General features: G+C 40.8%; 3 protein-coding genes and 1 pseudogene across 3 annotated transcripts; 1 reads left to right on the forward strand and 3 right to left on the reverse strand.

Annotated features, from left to right (window-relative positions):
- Window positions 1–347: 347 nt before the first annotated feature.
- Window positions 348–3,295, reverse strand: LOC135606850 (reticulon-like protein B17; annotated as a pseudogene).
- A 143-nt stretch (window positions 3,296–3,438) lies between these two features.
- On the forward strand, window positions 3,439–7,441 carry LOC135606851 (nicotianamine aminotransferase 1-like). Its single transcript, XM_065098178.1, has 7 exons — window positions 3,439–3,773; window positions 4,593–4,936; window positions 5,008–5,222; window positions 5,771–5,830; window positions 6,593–6,748; window positions 6,823–6,916; window positions 7,037–7,441. Exons 1-7 carry the CDS (start codon window positions 3,484–3,486, stop codon window positions 7,153–7,155), a joined length of 1,278 nt encoding a protein of 425 aa, XP_064954250.1. The 5' UTR covers window positions 3,439–3,483; the 3' UTR covers window positions 7,156–7,441.
- LOC135606852 (CASP-like protein 1C1) lies at window positions 7,374–8,212 on the reverse strand. The gene is made up of 3 exons (XM_065098183.1): window positions 7,981–8,212; window positions 7,803–7,905; window positions 7,374–7,723 (listed from the first exon to the last, which is right to left on the reverse strand). Exons 1-3 carry the CDS (start codon window positions 8,136–8,138, stop codon window positions 7,499–7,501), a joined length of 486 nt encoding a protein of 161 aa, XP_064954255.1. The 5' UTR covers window positions 8,139–8,212; the 3' UTR covers window positions 7,374–7,498.
- Window positions 8,213–9,333: 1,121 nt separating this feature from the next.
- Window positions 9,334–15,643, reverse strand: LOC135606847 (protein NLP3-like). Its single transcript, XM_065098171.1, has 5 exons — window positions 15,293–15,643; window positions 12,746–13,299; window positions 12,080–12,127; window positions 10,886–11,843; window positions 9,334–10,567 (listed from the first exon to the last, which is right to left on the reverse strand). The coding sequence occupies exons 1-5, from the start codon at window positions 15,597–15,599 to the stop codon at window positions 9,534–9,536; spliced, it is 2,901 nt and encodes a 966-aa protein (XP_064954243.1). The 5' UTR covers window positions 15,600–15,643; the 3' UTR covers window positions 9,334–9,533.
- Between the last annotated feature and the right edge of the window lie 480 nt (window positions 15,644–16,123).

Consider the following 16,123-nt stretch of genomic DNA (forward strand, 5'->3'; position numbering starts at 1 on the left):
CACAAGTCAGAAGAGAGCAAAGAAGTCCTTTGACCCAAAACAATTAATGAAGTTTACCAAACCTGCAGGCAGAAAACATTAAGTCTACAAAAAGAAATATTACTGTAAACTTATTTTCAACAATTAACTTGTGATTGGAACAAACCGATTCTCTACTAAGTTTTGTGCAAAATAACATGCTATTTTGTTACTAAAATCCACCACCAAAACATGTAATTGTTAGGGAATAAGATGGCCAATCTCAGATTAGTTTGCTAAATTATGTTTAACTGTCATATTTGCTTTTCCATAGCACTGTCAACTAAAGAGCTTTGACATATTCGAGAATATCAAATATCATAGAGCAATTCAAGAATGCATTTAACTTCACGATGTTCTAATGCAGCAGGCAATAAATAGCTCTTTTGGGAATAAGATGTTCTTGAGCACAATGATAACATGCCTCTCTTAAATCTTCCAAGAGTTAGCAATAGGTTACAGTTCTGATACAAAGATTTTTTGTAATACTGGGAAAATGCAGCAACTAATCATTCATAGTTGATCATCTTGTTCTGGTTGTAACTCTGCTTCCTGCTGCTCTTCTTCCTTCCTTTCTCTCTTTCCATTATCCTCTACTTGCTGATGGTGATACCTAAGTATTACCAGTGAAATAAATGCTGCAGAAAATGGCAAATATAGAATTAGTAGAAAGAATAAAGAGAAAGGATTTAACATTTATTCCATTCCATTGAAAATAATGGAAATGAATGCAGTTAAAATTCAATAAAGTGGAAATAATAATAATAATAAAAAGAAATCGATTAAAAAAAAGTATTAGCAAAGTGATACAAAAAGAATTTTGTTCTTTGTTAGTCTTATCCATAAAAAAGGGGAAACATATGAAAAATGTAATAGTTTCTTTGGTTTCAGTCTCTGTTCCTCAGCAATTTAAGCCCAAAAGTCTATCAGATAAAAGATCCTGCTGCATCTTCTTGATCTCTCCCACATCTGTTCATTCTGTCCTATTCCTTGTCCAAAGGCATGCATGTATATGTTTTGTCATTTCTCTTCAAACAATACTAGCTATGAAGACTTATTTAACCTCTTAGCACAATTCTCCTCAAGGGTCCTCAATTCATCCCCCAGATGTAATCAAAACATACAAATGCACAAAGTGAAGCTGCATTTGTCAAGCTATTTGCATGATGCAGGTATATCTTCAGGCTTGTAATATATATCGATCCCCGATGTATCTGATTAACTCACAATCGCATGCTCTCAACCATATGTACTTTTAAGACAATTTGCTGATTGATTAGAACAAATTCTAGCTGGAAGAAAACTTTGTTCTTAGTACCTGCAAAGATGCGTAACTTCACACCGAACAAGTTCCAGAACATTGTGGCTGCTGATGCCGCTATTAATTTCTTGCGCGGACAACATCTCCATGCTTCTTGAACCCGACTTATCGTACTCTCAACTGAGAAGTAATGACCCAATTTATGTTTGTGATGCTTAGCACTTGTTATCCAGCTAAAGTATAGGCAATAGATCAAGTACCTTTGTTATGTATCTGCTGTGAGTAGCAGGAGCAGAGTTTTGGTAGAGTAAAGCTCAAGAAAAACCCTACACAATTTGTAGAATCAGTATTGGATGTCATGGTTTCATACTATTCTCAAACTTTCTACAGTTTTTGCTGTACCGGTTGCGAGGAGTCTTCGCAGGGTTATCAGGTGGCCATACATGGCCCCAAATAGGAGAACAGGAGCAACCTGATACAGAAAGTAGAACGAGTCAGTGGTTTGAACTGGACATCAGAGTTGGAGAAGAGAGAACGAGTCTAAAACATGCTTGCAGAGTCCTCAGTGGATCGCCGCAGAAGATTTCTTGGGTCTTGGCGAGGGCGGCGTTGGCCACTGGCAGAATGACCTGTGCGGCACGGACGACGTCGGCTTCTGTTAGCTGGAGTTTCCTTGTCGTCTTCAGCTGATGCCTGTTAAGTATAGCGGTTACACCTAAAATTCCAGAAAAAAAAGCTCTTTTATAGAGCTGCAGGAATGGCCGCAAACCTGTGAGGAACAGAATCCTTAAAGAAGGCTACGCCCAAAATGATGACACCCAGGTGAGACATTGCAGAGATGATGCTGCAAACAGAGAGAAAACCAAGAAAGATAAGATTTTGGTGTTGCTAATCCACGGTATCCCCTATCCAGAGAAACTTGGATCAAGATTACTCATGCCTGAAGCTGAAGTCCTTGGAGAAACAAGAAGACAAAAAGAACATGGAGCCAAGTCCAAACCAAAGGGTGGATTTTGCGACATTCTTCCACATTACAAGCTCGATGATATGCTCCTGTAACCCATCTACGCTGCTGCGACCGTCGCTACCGCCGACTTCTGCGTATCAAGATCAAGCAAGATGAGATTTTTATCCCGGGATCGCTGTGTGTTCCAGTAGAGCATCGTCGCGTACCTGCTGCTGGGCCGGGAGAAGAAGGCACCGAAGGGAGCAAGCTCAACCTCTCCTTGTTGGCCACCTTGGACCGACTCTGCCTCCTCCTCCTCACCCTCCCACCGTCATCCTCCGCGGGGCCAATTTCCCTCTCCTCCCTAACGATCTCCTTCTCCAGCCTCCTCCGGGCCCTCCGCGCGTTCCTCGGCGACGCGCACCCCATGAGCCCCATCGCAGCGACGGCGGCGGCTCTGCTCTTCCCCTTTCTGCGGGGAGTCCCACCCGCGGCCGCAACCTCGAGGCTCTCCTCGACAGCCAGCCGCCCTTTGGGCTTGTGGCGAGGGGAAGGGGAGAGGAGGAGGAGATCTTTGAGAGGAACGGGACTATGGGAGGAGAGGTGAAGCGGAGATGCCGACAGTGGCGACTTCTTTCTAGACGGCGGGGTGGCGAGGAAGGGGACGATCTGGGTGTCATTGTGGCCTTCGCCACCGTCCAAGGCGGGCGCAAGGCGGGAGGCGGGCTTGCTCCGAAGCCGTGGCTCGGCGGAGGACCGAATGTAGGGCGGAGTAGAAGGTGGTGGAGAATCCATGGAATCGGAGGAAAGCAAGGCGAGGATGTAGTAGGGGAAGTGGATGGTTCTTAAATCAATGCATGTGTTCATTTCACATAGCCGTTGGAAGTGGATGGATTACTTTTTGTACTTATTTTAACGTGTGGAGGATTTGAATGTGTGAGAGGGAACCAAAAGAAAAGGGGATGAGTGTTTTTTTTTTTTTTTTTTTCCCTTTTTTTCTTTTTTTGAAAAGCAAAAAATTATAAGAAATAGCAAAACAAAAAGGATTTTTCCTTTACGAAAAATTATAAGAAAACAGAATCTCCTCAAAATTATTTGGTATTTAACCTTTTGTTGTTTAGATCGAGCGGCCGTTGGAGATTTGAGAGGACATCATTGGTGACGTTATATAGGGCACTGTAGACACTGTGCAGGTCTTCTCTCTATAAATAAATACCCACTACAAAAAGCAGCTTCTGCTTCTACTGATCCATCCATCATGGAGAAGGACGGCGGCGGTGTCGCGGCTGGGGAGTGGAGGTTTCAGCCCAACGAATCGCTGATGGCCGCCTCCTCCCTGTCCGTCCGAGGGGTCCTCACCGAGATCGTGGCCAACATAGATAACGAGTCGGAGGACACCCGGCCCAGGATCCCCCTCGGCCACGGCGACCCCTCGGTGTTCCCCTGCTTCCGGACCGCTCCCGAGGCCGTCGACGCCGTCGTCTCCGCCCTCCGGTCGGGTCAGTACAACTGCTACCCTCCCTGCGTCGGCCTCGCCCCCGCAAGAAGGTGATGATGATGATGATGATGATGATGATGATGATGATGATCCCCTTTCTCTATTCTTGCTTGATCTTGGTCTTAACTAAGAAACGGATGTCCTTTTTTTTTGTTCTTGTTTTAGCATGCTATATCTGTTCATGGCCATCGAGTATACTTGACTTCTTCTGCTCCGTCATAGGATTATACCATTATGCAAAGAAGGCTGTGCAACAAAATTCTGTACAAGATTTCATTTACTGCTATTACCTTTTAAGAGTTTTCTCAGTTCAACAGTAAGATTATCGGTTTTGTCGAATCCTTTTTCTAATTAAATCTCTGTAATCTATATCTTTGCCATCTGTGTTTGCAGAGTTGCATTCAATTATTATTGTTTCTGTTTATGAAAATTTATTCTTATCGATAACTATGTTTTTCAGGCTTAGTTTTCACTTTATTTTTTTGATATTTTATATGAAATCCTTTAGCACTCCTTCAAAGAGTACATCCTTTTCATTTTAGCGAGACTATTATTGTGATACTTTATTTTAATCCCAAATTGGAAGTGAGAGAATATTTGAATTAGTCTATAGGATCTTGAGAGGTGTCTATCTTGACTAAAATATTTTGGATTAGTAGTTGAGATTGATCAACTATTAATAGTTGAGATTTAATAGGATGGAGGCACATGACAAAGGAGTTTGATATTACACTACGAGAAGATCAAGCTATTAAGTCTAGTCTATAAGATTGGTTATCCTAACATCATGCTTTCTTCTATTAGCATTTGATGTGCTAATAACCATCATATTTTGATTGTAACAACAATTATCATGTTAAATATTACAGAGCAATTGCAGACTACCTTTCTGGTGATCTCCCTTACAAGCTATCCCCTGATGATGTTTACCTCACAAATGGTTGTGCTCAAGCGATAGAAATAGTAGTCTCTGTCCTTGCTCGCCCTGGTGCAAACATTTTACTGCCCAGGCCAGGATATCAGTTTTATGCTGCGCGAGCTGCCTATAATGGAATTGAGGTCAGATACTTCAATCTTCTCCCAGAGAGTAAATGGGAGGTTGACCTCGATGGCCTGGAAGCCCTTGCAGATGAGAACACTGTTGCTATGGTCATTGTCAACCCTGGAAATCCCTGTGGAAACACCTTTACCTATCAACATTTGGCCAAGGCAAGTAGTCTCTTGGTTTATGTTGCAATATGTTCTCCGACTTATTAGAACCTCGTCTCGAACATTTTCAGGTAGCCAACACTGCAAAGAAGCTTGGCATTATGATCATTGCAGATGAAGTATACGAGCACTTGACCTTTGGGAGTAACCCCTTTGTACCGATGGGAATGTTTGGTGAAGTTGTCCCAGTTCTTACTTTAGGCTCTATATCAAAGAGATGGGTAGTCCCTGGTTGGCGTTTGGGCTGGATCGTTACAAATGATCCTAATGGAGTACTTAACCAGACAAAGGTGATATACAATCTTCTCATTTTCATATTGAAAATGCAGAATTAATCTGAATAAATGATAGCAAATATTCAGATTAGAAGATGATCATAACATAAGGAAAAAATAATAACTTTGGCTAATTTATTGTTTTTTGTTTGCATTCCAATTTTTTCTTATTTCTGAAATATATTCTGTTGTGTATGTACTCTAAGCAAGGCTTGGAGATGCTTGTTTTGGTAAGTTTTTATATGCATATGCAGTGAAACAGAATTGGTAAAAACATCGTCAGCTACTTTGTGATTGGAATGCTACAAGAAAATACAATTTCGCACCCTTACGACTCCTTTTCATTTTTCCAGAGGGCCAGTTTTGTTCATTTGTTGCTTTTACTGGTTATGATTGTTTTTATTATATTGTTGAGATAGAAGTTACTTGAGCTAGGTAACTTATGCATGGGGAATCCACTATGTTTCATGCTATCTAAAAGAAATTATGCAATATGAGTTCTTCATTTCCTTTTTCCAGTTATGATGCTTCTTCTTCAACTCTCTAAGTTTTCTGTTTTGCAGATTGTGGAATGCCTTAAGAATTATCTCGATATCTCATGCGATCCTGCAACTTTTGTTCAGGTTAGATACTTCAAATTGTCTTACTTTAGAGTTGTTCCCAAATGTCATCTAATACAATTTGTCATGATCCTACCTGATTGGATTATTGACCGATTGACATGATAGGCTTGAATCTTTGGCAAAAAAAAAATGTAACCCAAAGTTAACTTTAGTTGATGCATCTAACTTTATTAATCAACTCAATTTATCCTTTTTTGTGCATGTCTTTAGAAGGCACCATTTCGACAAATTTATTTGAACCTTTTTACTATGTTGGTTACCTAGGTAAGAAGTCGTCCTCCTTTATATGGACATTCACATGCAAATTTTGTGTGTGTTTAGCTGCTTTAGTATATTATTGTTGTGCAAGTAAATTTTGCTTCTTCTTGCTCATCAAAGACTAACCATGGAGTGAACTGTCAGTCTTCTCTTGTTGTTCCTGCAGGTTGATTATCTTTTTTCCTGTGTTTGTAACATGCTTTGTTCTCAATAGTGTATATCTGATCGACCTGCCGTTTTCATTGCGAAAACCATTGATCAATATATTTGTTCAAATATCTAAATCATTAAGAACCTGTGAAAATTGAGTTTATGTGCCGGCAGCAGAACAATCCCATTTCGATACGATCGCTTTACATAAATCATCAACCCGAGAGTTGCTGTATAGCATATGTACTACACCTTTGGATGATTAAATTTGAGTGTGGATTTTGATTCCTATCATGGTTCTTTCTAGTTTGTATGATTTGTCATGCTAACCTTATTCTCGCATTTGTGTTCAAGGGTGCAATTCCTCAGATAATCAAAAACACTAACGATGATTTCCTTAGACACACCATCAGTGTCTTGAGGCAAACAGCAGATATTTGTTATGATAAACTGAAGGAAATTGACTGCATCAGTTGCCCGAGTAAACCTGAAGGCACCATGTTCGTGATGGTAAGGCGTCGTCTGGCTTTTGTCAGAGGCCCTTTGCTCATACATAACTTGCTGTCCAATGCATCAAGCTGCAGGTGAAACTGGATTTATCTCGTTTGGAGGGCATACATGATGATATGGACTTCTGCTCCAAGCTGGCCAAGGAGGAACTAGTAATTGTTCTTCCAGGTGATCTGCTTTCAGTAGGACTTTTGTTCATAGCTTCTCGTTCATCCATTAACTGCTCTGGCGCACCATGTTCTTCTTGTATCAGAGAATTCTTAGTTGAATGAATGCTGTGTGTGGCAGGGTGTGCTGTGGGATTCAAGAACTGGCTTCGCATCACATTTGCCGTGGACCCGTCCTCTCTAGAAGATGGCCTTGAGAGGCTCAAGTCTTTCTGCCTGAAGCACTCCAAGAGAAGCTAAAGTCCTGCTATTATTAGATCCTGAACGAAGAGAAGCCCTGCCTCGACTGTAGGCATTTTGTGTTACTACCGTAACTGTGCTTGCAATTGGCCTTGCGAGGCTCAACTATTGATGCAGTCGTTTGATGGAATCCAGCAGTGCTTGAGTTGGTAGGATTGTCCAAAGGATAGGAACAGCTGCAACACAACCAGTCAGTATGTTGGGTTTCTTTATGACACTTGAAATCATAAATATATATTTATTGTTGTAATAATAATAGTTCGGAAAAATACAGTGTTGGAGTCAACCAAGCCGAGATATATATATATATGGTCGACTTTACAGGGAGACCTTAAGATGGGCTTCATGGGAAAAGAGGAGTCAGCACCGTGTGAATGGTGTGGAGAAGGAGAAGAAGGTAGGCCACGACACCAACCAAGGCACAGATAAGAGCTCCCATGACGTGGTGACAGAAGCTTGGAATCTGTCCACAGGTGGGCAGCCATCCGGCGTGCGAGTTCCCCCTCTTTCCTAGCTGTGCCAAGGCTCCGGCCGCCGCGATGGCCGCCGTCAGCAGCATCGCAACCATCTACATCACATTCATAAACTAGCTCTTTAATGAGACACACACACACACACAGACTTGGCATGCAAATCCTTGGCCTTACCACGTCGAGCACGATGACCAACCTCGACAACGAGCTCGTCGGAGGCACGAAGAGGACGACGAGGCTATAGCCGCATCCGATCGCGTTCGCCACCACGAAGAACCTGCACAGAGATGCACCTCGAATTGATGTCGCAATGTGGAAGGAGAAGTGGAGAAGAGGTAGATGCGTTGATTACTTGAAGGAAGGAGTGTACTGGAACTTGGCGTCCAAGGTGAGGCCAAAGAGGGTGGTGGAGTCATGACTGGTGGCCATGATGACGGTTGCGCAGAGGGTGGCTGCAGCAGCTAAGAGCCGGAGAAGAAGAGAGAAGAGTCTTGAAGAAGCCTTGACCATGTTTGGTGAGGTGCGGTACGGTGTTGATCTGATTGGGGATCATAGGAGGTAGGATTAGGATTGGAATCGAGTATTAAATAAGCAGAGATTGATGGTGGTAGATTTGGGAGGTTAGCCTACACTTGAGAGGTGGTCAGAGAGTGAGGTGTGTGTGAAAGGGGGAGATGGAGAGAGTGTCGTGTTGGTAAGCTGCTCTTTAATGTCTGGCATGGTGGTCTCACCTATAAGCAAATTTGCCTCCTACAAGTCTTCTCTATTTGGATTCATAATTTGATAGGACCAAATTTGGTTCGGTTTGAATGAAGAATTGAATCATTTAAAACTGAACTAAAATCGATCAATGGTTTCATAGTTGTTCTAAATTGAAGCAGAAACGAGGGGGGGTGTTTCGGTTCCCATCTCACCCCTACAATCAGAACTAGAACAGATAATAACGATTCAATTCTGAACTAGAACTAGAACAAATTATCATTGCAAAAACATATATATATTAGTCAAATTTTAACGATTTTGATTCGAAAGAAAAACCATTTTGGAAAACCAAACCAGAATTACTTCCAATTACATTTTCTAAAGAATCAAACCGCCTATTCCCAATGGTTTCCAAACCAGAATTACTTCCAATTACATTTTCTAATGAATCAAACCGCCTATTCCCAATGGTTTATGAAAGATACATGAAAAATGTAGCTTGATGTGCATGCTTAGGTTTAGTAGCTAAACATGTATACTCTTGTCTACTATATAGAAATAATAACTAGTACATAAGAATCAGGCAATACAACTTAAAAGGAACATCTCATGAGCAGATATTTTATGCAGTCTAGTAGTTTACAACATGTACAACTGAAACTCCAAAACAGCTCCTTACAGACAACTTAATCATGAAAAGAAAAAAAAAAAAAAGCTAACCAAGAAAACAACCAAGTTTCCTGTAGTAGCAAATACATCAAGATTTTTACAGATTTAGACACCAAAATTGCAAACTAGAAAGAAAATTAATACACGAAATAGTGACAAAAGAAGACAAAAAAAAAAAAAAAACAGAGCTACGGAACCATTGTCATGTGATACTAAGTTTCACTCATGAACTTTTCACACGTATCGGACAACAGTAGATGATGAAACATTTTAAATCATGGACCAAGAAGCTATTCGAGAAAACACAAAACCAAGACTCTGAGCCCTTGTCACGTCAGGAAATCACATTCCAGCTTCATAATACATATTTACTGTCTATTACACTGCATTACGCTTAATAAACAACAAAATACAGGTAGTAGTTGCGCAATTCAGTTAAGCAACTTAATCAATTCAATTAATATCGACAACATGTAGCAAGCTAACAAATAAGGAAAGTCAACAGCGAACTTCCAAGGTAGAGCTAGAAATTCCTTAGCGTCCACGTGAGCTCTCACAAGAACTTCCAAAGTTGGAATGCAGGTCACTGACCAATAACCTGATTGGATTTCCACCTGATTGTCGGGAAAGTTCTATGCACTCTTCCAAATCTGCAGTACAAGACAGGGTAACCCACTCACGGTCGTCGTCCATATACTTGATGTCAAACATGCTGACATCCATCTTCAGTCTCTTCGATATTTCATTTTTTAATATGACAACACCAGCAGTGCTTGGCAGTCGAAATCTTATTATGTTCCCCTTGTAACTTGCCTTTATGGTCACAGTTACCAGATCTTGCATTTGCACAGGTTTTGCTGGAACAGGGGCCACATCTTCATCATGACAACCCTCCCTTGTAGGAGCACATATAATGTTTAGATCTTTGGCGCTTCCAGAATCCCCGTTAAGAATTCCACCGATTGTGGCTTGTGGTTCCATTAAAATAGCATCAGATGTTGAGCAAAGGACGAAAGCATTCGGAACTCGAGCACATGGCTTGGTGGCATCTAATGAAGGTTTAGTTCCAGCCTCTAAGCTGGAAGAAACAATTTGATTACATTCATGGGTATCATTAATCGGACTTCCATGGCACGAACCTTCAGAAGCAGGTGTGCTTGTGCTCCCTTGCCCTGAAGAGCTTCTAGATTTTGAAGAGGGGATATCCTTACCAGGCTCAAGTTGTATGTTGCTATGACTGTCAACTGATTCTCGTAGACCAGTTGATGGATATTCAGTATAGGATGGTCCACGCATAGATGTCTCTTTACATCTTTCACTAAGGTGCAATGATTTGGTAATTTTGCTCTGTTTCAGTTCATCCACATTGGCAGTCCAAGTTGTAGATCCAACACCAACAGGAAGTGAACCCGTGAGAGTGGTCAAATTAAATGCTGAATCTGCACCTTGAACTGACTCAATAACTTGCTTTAATTTGGAAAGAGATCGGTTAACTTTGTTGATCTTTCGAGATGGCCAACGAGAGATACCATGCTGCCTACAGATGCGTTTCATGGTTGTTGGACATACTGTGGAGCCATGGAATGACTAGATTTAGATAGCATAAAGAATACAGATATGCTGAATGCACTGGAAGATCTGTTTGATGTGGATGTATATGTGTATTTGGCAAAGGTAAAACATACAGTATACAATTTATTAAAGGCAAGAGTAAATTATCAGAAGTTGTATCAAAACCATTAATAAGTAATATGATCAGAACCAACCAACATAAACTACTATATCTGATTATAGTTTAGACTTTAGACAGGTAAGCAAAGATCAACTAATGAAGAATGCACACAAAAAAATATGAAATCAAGATTGCAGTTAACATAAAAGCTTACCACCAAGGCTCTTTGCAGCATCCTTCAAACTCCCACAAAAATACTGCTGAAGAACCTCCAAGCTGATTGTTTTCTCAGCTTTTCCTCGTCTTTTTTCAAGTGGTTTGTTCTTCTTGTTGATCAATGAAGAACTACAACTGGCACTACCAATTGTATCAACAACTATGTTGCCATTCTTACCAACATTAGCATTTACTGTCAAATGTTCTTCCGAGATTTCAGGAACTTTGTTTTCCTCATGCACTGGATCATCGAGCCCTTCGTTTGATTTAATTTCAGAGGATTCAGAATGACGACCTTCATAGCTCACAATATTGATGAATTTAGGTTCCAGTTCTTGATATTCAATAGCAAACACGTCAAGATCAAAGGCTTTTCCCTCTTGTGGTTCCACATCAATGCTTGGTCTCAAACTGTGAAAACATTTTGTCATCAAAGATATCATTGACTTTAATAAAGCCTGTTGCTCACCAAATGTCTTGCACTCTAGTGGCAAAAAGAACTCCAACAAATAATCATCATTTCCCGTGTAACTGCTCTGTAAGCATATGGCAAAACAGCTACGCAGTTTAAACATTCTAGCATAGTGTACAAGAGGATATTCAATTTTACAAAACTGAGTAATATCCTTAGAGAAACATGGCCTGCGTAACGCAAATGACATGCCAGCAACTCCTTGACCCTTTTGTAGATGATGTTCTACGCAAGCCTCCCTGAATCCCCACAAGTGTGCATCAATAACATGAAAGGCAACATCAGTTGTTGACATGCAAACTTGTCCCATGCAACTACCATCAAAGCTGGAGCAGCTCTTTTTTGAACCACCACCATCTGCAAGAATAGTTCGATGCCTACATGGAACCCAAGTCTGAGCCAAAGGCAATTTGTATTTTTCACAGACCATAGCAATGGTTTGCAATATTTCAGCCAGAGCAGCTTGGCGACCTTCATTGCATATCTGTTTTAATTAAAAACAAGGGTACTTGTAAGAATGGCAAAAAATACATTATCAAGGCCACATACAAGTGTGTGTGCCAAGTTTGTGCCATATATGAATCTGGATATATGACTGACTTATGATCAGCACAAGCTTGTGCAGCTTGACATGGGTCTTATGTGCCATTCGAGCTTAATTTCAGCAATATGCTGCACAAGACCAAGGACTTGTCTACTCAACTCTTCTTTGTGACTCACCTGAACAGATGGATTCTTCATAATTTCAAAGCTTTTCAGATTTACTGCCTGCATAAAACTGAGAATATATTAATGAAAGAAGACAGTTGGAGGAAAACAACATACAGTGACCCTCCCCAGGAATCAGTAGCTTGTAATAAGACCTAATGATACTTATATGGTGCACATACCTTTTCATACACTAAACAGCTTTGGTGCGACAAGAAGTATAATTTACAACAAGAAAATACTCAAATTATGTACGGGTAAAAGTAAAACAACATACAGTGACCCTCCCCAGACCACAAATTGGAAACAGCCTTATGTGGGCCTTGTATAGAACTACTATATATTTGTAACCTAGAAAAAACAGAAGGAGAAAATAATCTGAAAGAATAACTGCTGAAAAGAAGTGCATCATTTCTATTCTAGCTATATTGAATATAGAGATTTTCTTTTTTTATTTGTATCTTCATCTATAAAATGTTATTGAAGGAAACCACCGTAAGTTCTATGTGTATTATCAGTAGTAAATTAATGAACTAAAGCTAAAAGAATCATGATATATGTTTTCTTCTTCAGAAGCTATAAATATTCACAATCTTGATAGAAACCAAGACATCTTTCTAAAACACTAATGGATGAAATAAATGAGTAAAGGAGAGTAACGTCATAAAAATGACCAACCTCAAGAGCTTTACAAACTTTGTCAACCTCTCCAGCATAATTAACCTTTTGTGATGTCATTATAAGCTCTACTACTCCAACACAAAACTGAGCTGAAGGTTCAAAAACTGGCAAAGCCAAGGTCCCCCGTACATCATAATTGAGGGCATGGCAAAGACGTGGGTACTCCTTGCTACTGTAATACTGTACATTTGGTGTCCATTCGGGCATTTTCTGCCTAAACACACGACCAGGGAGGCCAAGATCTCCATCACCATCAACTGAGAAGATGTATCTCAAAGACACTGTCCGGTATTGAAGGAGTCCAGTACTCTGAGGATCTAAAACAAATGGTTGTTCTGAAGTCGTAAGGACATATCGATTCCCATTTCTCACAGGTGCCCATACCTGAACAAGCACATGCTGATCTGTTGACTCTTTGAGGTATCGAAGCGCCTGAGCCATCCTCTCTTTCATCAAGTACAGAGCACTGGAATCGTCCTCTGCTAACAATTGAACCTCCACTGTTTTGTTGTCACGTCGATTGGTATTTCCATTTGTTGTCTCAGAATTTCCTGGATGCAGGAATTCAAGATTCAGATATTATTGTAGCACTCTCTAAATCATAGTAAGCTAACACAAGAAAATCGCAACTGCTATCAAATCACACCAGATAATAGAACATGAATAAAAATAAATCAACAAAGTTTTGATGTTCATAACAATAGATCACTTCTCCAACAATTTGTAGCCAAAATTCTATGTAAAATTATTTCTAAGGTACAGATTTATCTGCAAAAGGACTGTTGAGACATATTATCATAACATTATGGAAAATATAATTGAAGTTAGGATAATATTGTTGCATAATGATGCCAAATATGAGCAAAAAGAGTTTCTTTATTTGGAAAGAACAAGATTATTGCTATTGAAATGGATACGTACACTATAAAAGATATATAAAATGATTCAAGATCATAAAGGCATGCACTACCAAACACAACTCTCACCTCTTGGAACAGTTATAGTAGCCATAAGGCTGAATAAAGATTACTAATACTGCTCATCATCCCCTAAAAGAACTGAACAGTCGATCCAAACAAGACAGAGAAATATAAGAACAGTCACATACAGTATAAAAAGTAAAAATATGGTAATTGCCATTCATTTGGAAATTTATATTACAGAACATATGCATAATCAACCAAGATCACATTGACAAACAATACCAAGCAAAACTCTCTACTCCCCGAGCAGTTATAATAAGCATACAGGCAAATACAGATTACTAATACTATTCATCTTTCCTCGAAAGAATTAGAAGTAGATCCAAACAAGAGAAAAAAGTAAACATGCAGTAGTTCAACTTCCAAATGATCAGCTTTCATAGACTGCTAATATCAGCAACAGACAAAATAAATCCCAACTTTTACATTAACATCTTTCAGATACCTTTCCAACAGAATACAAGTTTTCCAGATATCTTCCAACAATTGTTAATGCTTTAATTCCATCAGCATATTCTATATTTCTAGTAAGTCTCTATTCTCTGGGCTTTTACATTTAGTTCAACAGAGAAATGGAATTTAGCTGCTTCCTTAACCCTGTAATGATGCTTTCCTTGCAAGAAGTCCGATCCTGAAAATTTCTCCTACTCTTCTCCTGCCATATAAATTGACAGTAGCAGCTAGAACAAGCATCATCATGCTACATTTTAGAGAGATTCCTATGTAATTATTTTGTAACAAATTCACTTATTGAACTAGATCACCAATGCATCTGCAGATCCTGCAGAACTGTAACAGCTTACTGTACAATGTACGCAACAGAAGAAACAACCAAAAAATAGATGCTGTATATTTTCAGTTGCATAACGTTATTTCTTGTATTGCCAAACAGAAGACGAAAATATGACTCTGAGTTTCACGCTAGAACCATTCTGTTTGTGCCCTCACACAACAGCTTTTCTTTTCAGTTATTTTAACCCACAAATCTAAAATATTAAACCCCTCAGACTTTGTAGGAACCAAAATCTCAATATCTAGAGAACGAGATAACTCTTCTGCTTTTACCCCATAGGATTCTATCGAAAATGCCATCTCTCGTCGATAATCATGTCAGCTCCCTGGCTTGCTCATATATAAATTATTGATGAATCCTAGTCCACCCAAACTTATAAAACACCACCATACAACTAGCCTTCAAACCGAAATAAGATCTTTTCAATATTCCCCGGTTTGAAAGCAAAAGTTGTATATCTGCAAACTAATCCCTCATCTTCAATGGTCCTAGTGCTTAAATTAACCACAAGGAGCAAGTAATGCCCTAATTACACAAAGCAACCAGCTTCTATTGCAGAGACAAAGGAATTGTGGCACACAGCATGAGAAATAGAAACTCAAACGAAACAAGTAGGATCAGTAAAATTATAATCACCAAATTATCCTAAGAACGCTTGATAAGATGAATTTACTATAAAAAGGAGGCCTTTTTTTTTTTTCTTTTTGAAGGAAGGAAAAGACCGTTATTAAGATGGATACTATCAAGCAAATAGAAATAAGAGCTAACCCGCGAGGAGTCGCTGGCAATCCGCAATCAGAGCAGATGCATCGAAGGCTCTGTCTTCGAAGAGCCACAGAGGGGAGGGAGGCGACGGGAACGGGAACGGGAACGACGTCGGGCTGGCAATGAGTGCCAGCGGATCGAACGGCCACGAGTCCGGGTGGTCGAGGTCGAGGTCGACGTCCATGATCTCGCGCGCGCCGACGGATGACGGCGGGGTATCCCGGCGACCCTCGTCGTCGGGGGCTGGCATCGGGGGCGGACGGGCGGACCGCGGTGGCGAGTCGGCCGAAATGGAAGGCCCCGATTCCATGCCCGAATCTTTATCTCGGTGCGCTCCCCAACTCGCAAAAGCGTCGGGCGAGTAGGGATTCGAATAAGACAAGGGAACGAGACCGGCAAAGCGGCAGCTGGGACCGACGACTTGTCGGAGCGACACCGACCGTCCGATCCATAAACCACCGTGACCCACAGATCCGACGGTTCTCCAGACATCACCGGCGGATTGCACGAATCTCGAGCGAGCCCGCCAAGTCTCGGATCACGTGGGATGCACGTGTCGGAGACCCGCCCGCCGCGTCGCAGCGGAACTGGCTTGGGGTCTGCTGACCGGGGGTGGCCTTTCGCGGTGATATAAAAGTGGAGAAATAAAAGAAACAAACGGTGGAGAGAGAGAGATGAAGTATCAGTGGGTGGACGGTGGAACGTTGGCTCAGCACGTACACTATTTGTAAGGACGTGTCTACGTTGGCGAAGGTGGGGCGGGAGGGTGAAAGCAACTCCACAATTATTTGAGAACAAATGGGGTGGGAGGGGTAGGAATATAAGAATATAGCG

The sequence above is a fragment of the Musa acuminata genome, chromosome BXJ2-3 (assembly GCF_036884655.1).
Source record: "Musa acuminata AAA Group cultivar baxijiao chromosome BXJ2-3, Cavendish_Baxijiao_AAA, whole genome shotgun sequence".
NCBI classification, from domain to species: domain Eukaryota; kingdom Viridiplantae; phylum Streptophyta; class Magnoliopsida; order Zingiberales; family Musaceae; genus Musa; species Musa acuminata.

Coding starts and splice junctions, on each gene's coding strand:
- LOC135606851 (XM_065098178.1), top strand. CDS start 3,484: ATGGAGAAGGACGGCGGCGGTGTCGCGGCTGGGGAGTGGAGGTTTCAG. Junction 3,774..4,592: donor GGCCTCGCCCCCGCAAGAAG/GTGATGATGATG, acceptor TAAATATTACAG/AGCAATTGCAGACTACCTTT. Junction 4,937..5,007: donor TCAACATTTGGCCAAGGCAA/GTAGTCTCTTGG, acceptor ATTTTCAGGTAG/CCAACACTGCAAAGAAGCTT.
- LOC135606852 (XM_065098183.1), bottom strand. CDS start 8,138: ATGGTCAAGGCTTCTTCAAGACTCTTCTCTCTTCTTCTCCGGCTCTTA. Junction 7,906..7,980: donor CAGTACACTCCTTCCTTCAA/GTAATCAACGCA, acceptor ATCTCTGTGCAG/GTTCTTCGTGGTGGCGAACG. Junction 7,724..7,802: donor TGGTCATCGTGCTCGACGTG/GTAAGGCCAAGG, acceptor AATGTGATGTAG/ATGGTTGCGATGCTGCTGAC.
- LOC135606847 (XM_065098171.1), bottom strand. CDS start 15,599: ATGGAATCGGGGCCTTCCATTTCGGCCGACTCGCCACCGCGGTCCGCC. Junction 12,128..12,745: donor AAGTTTGTAAAGCTCTTGAG/GTTGGTCATTTT, acceptor AGTTTTATGCAG/GCAGTAAATCTGAAAAGCTT. Junction 10,568..10,885: donor TGCTGCAAAGAGCCTTGGTG/GTAAGCTTTTAT, acceptor ATGGCTCCACAG/TATGTCCAACAACCATGAAA.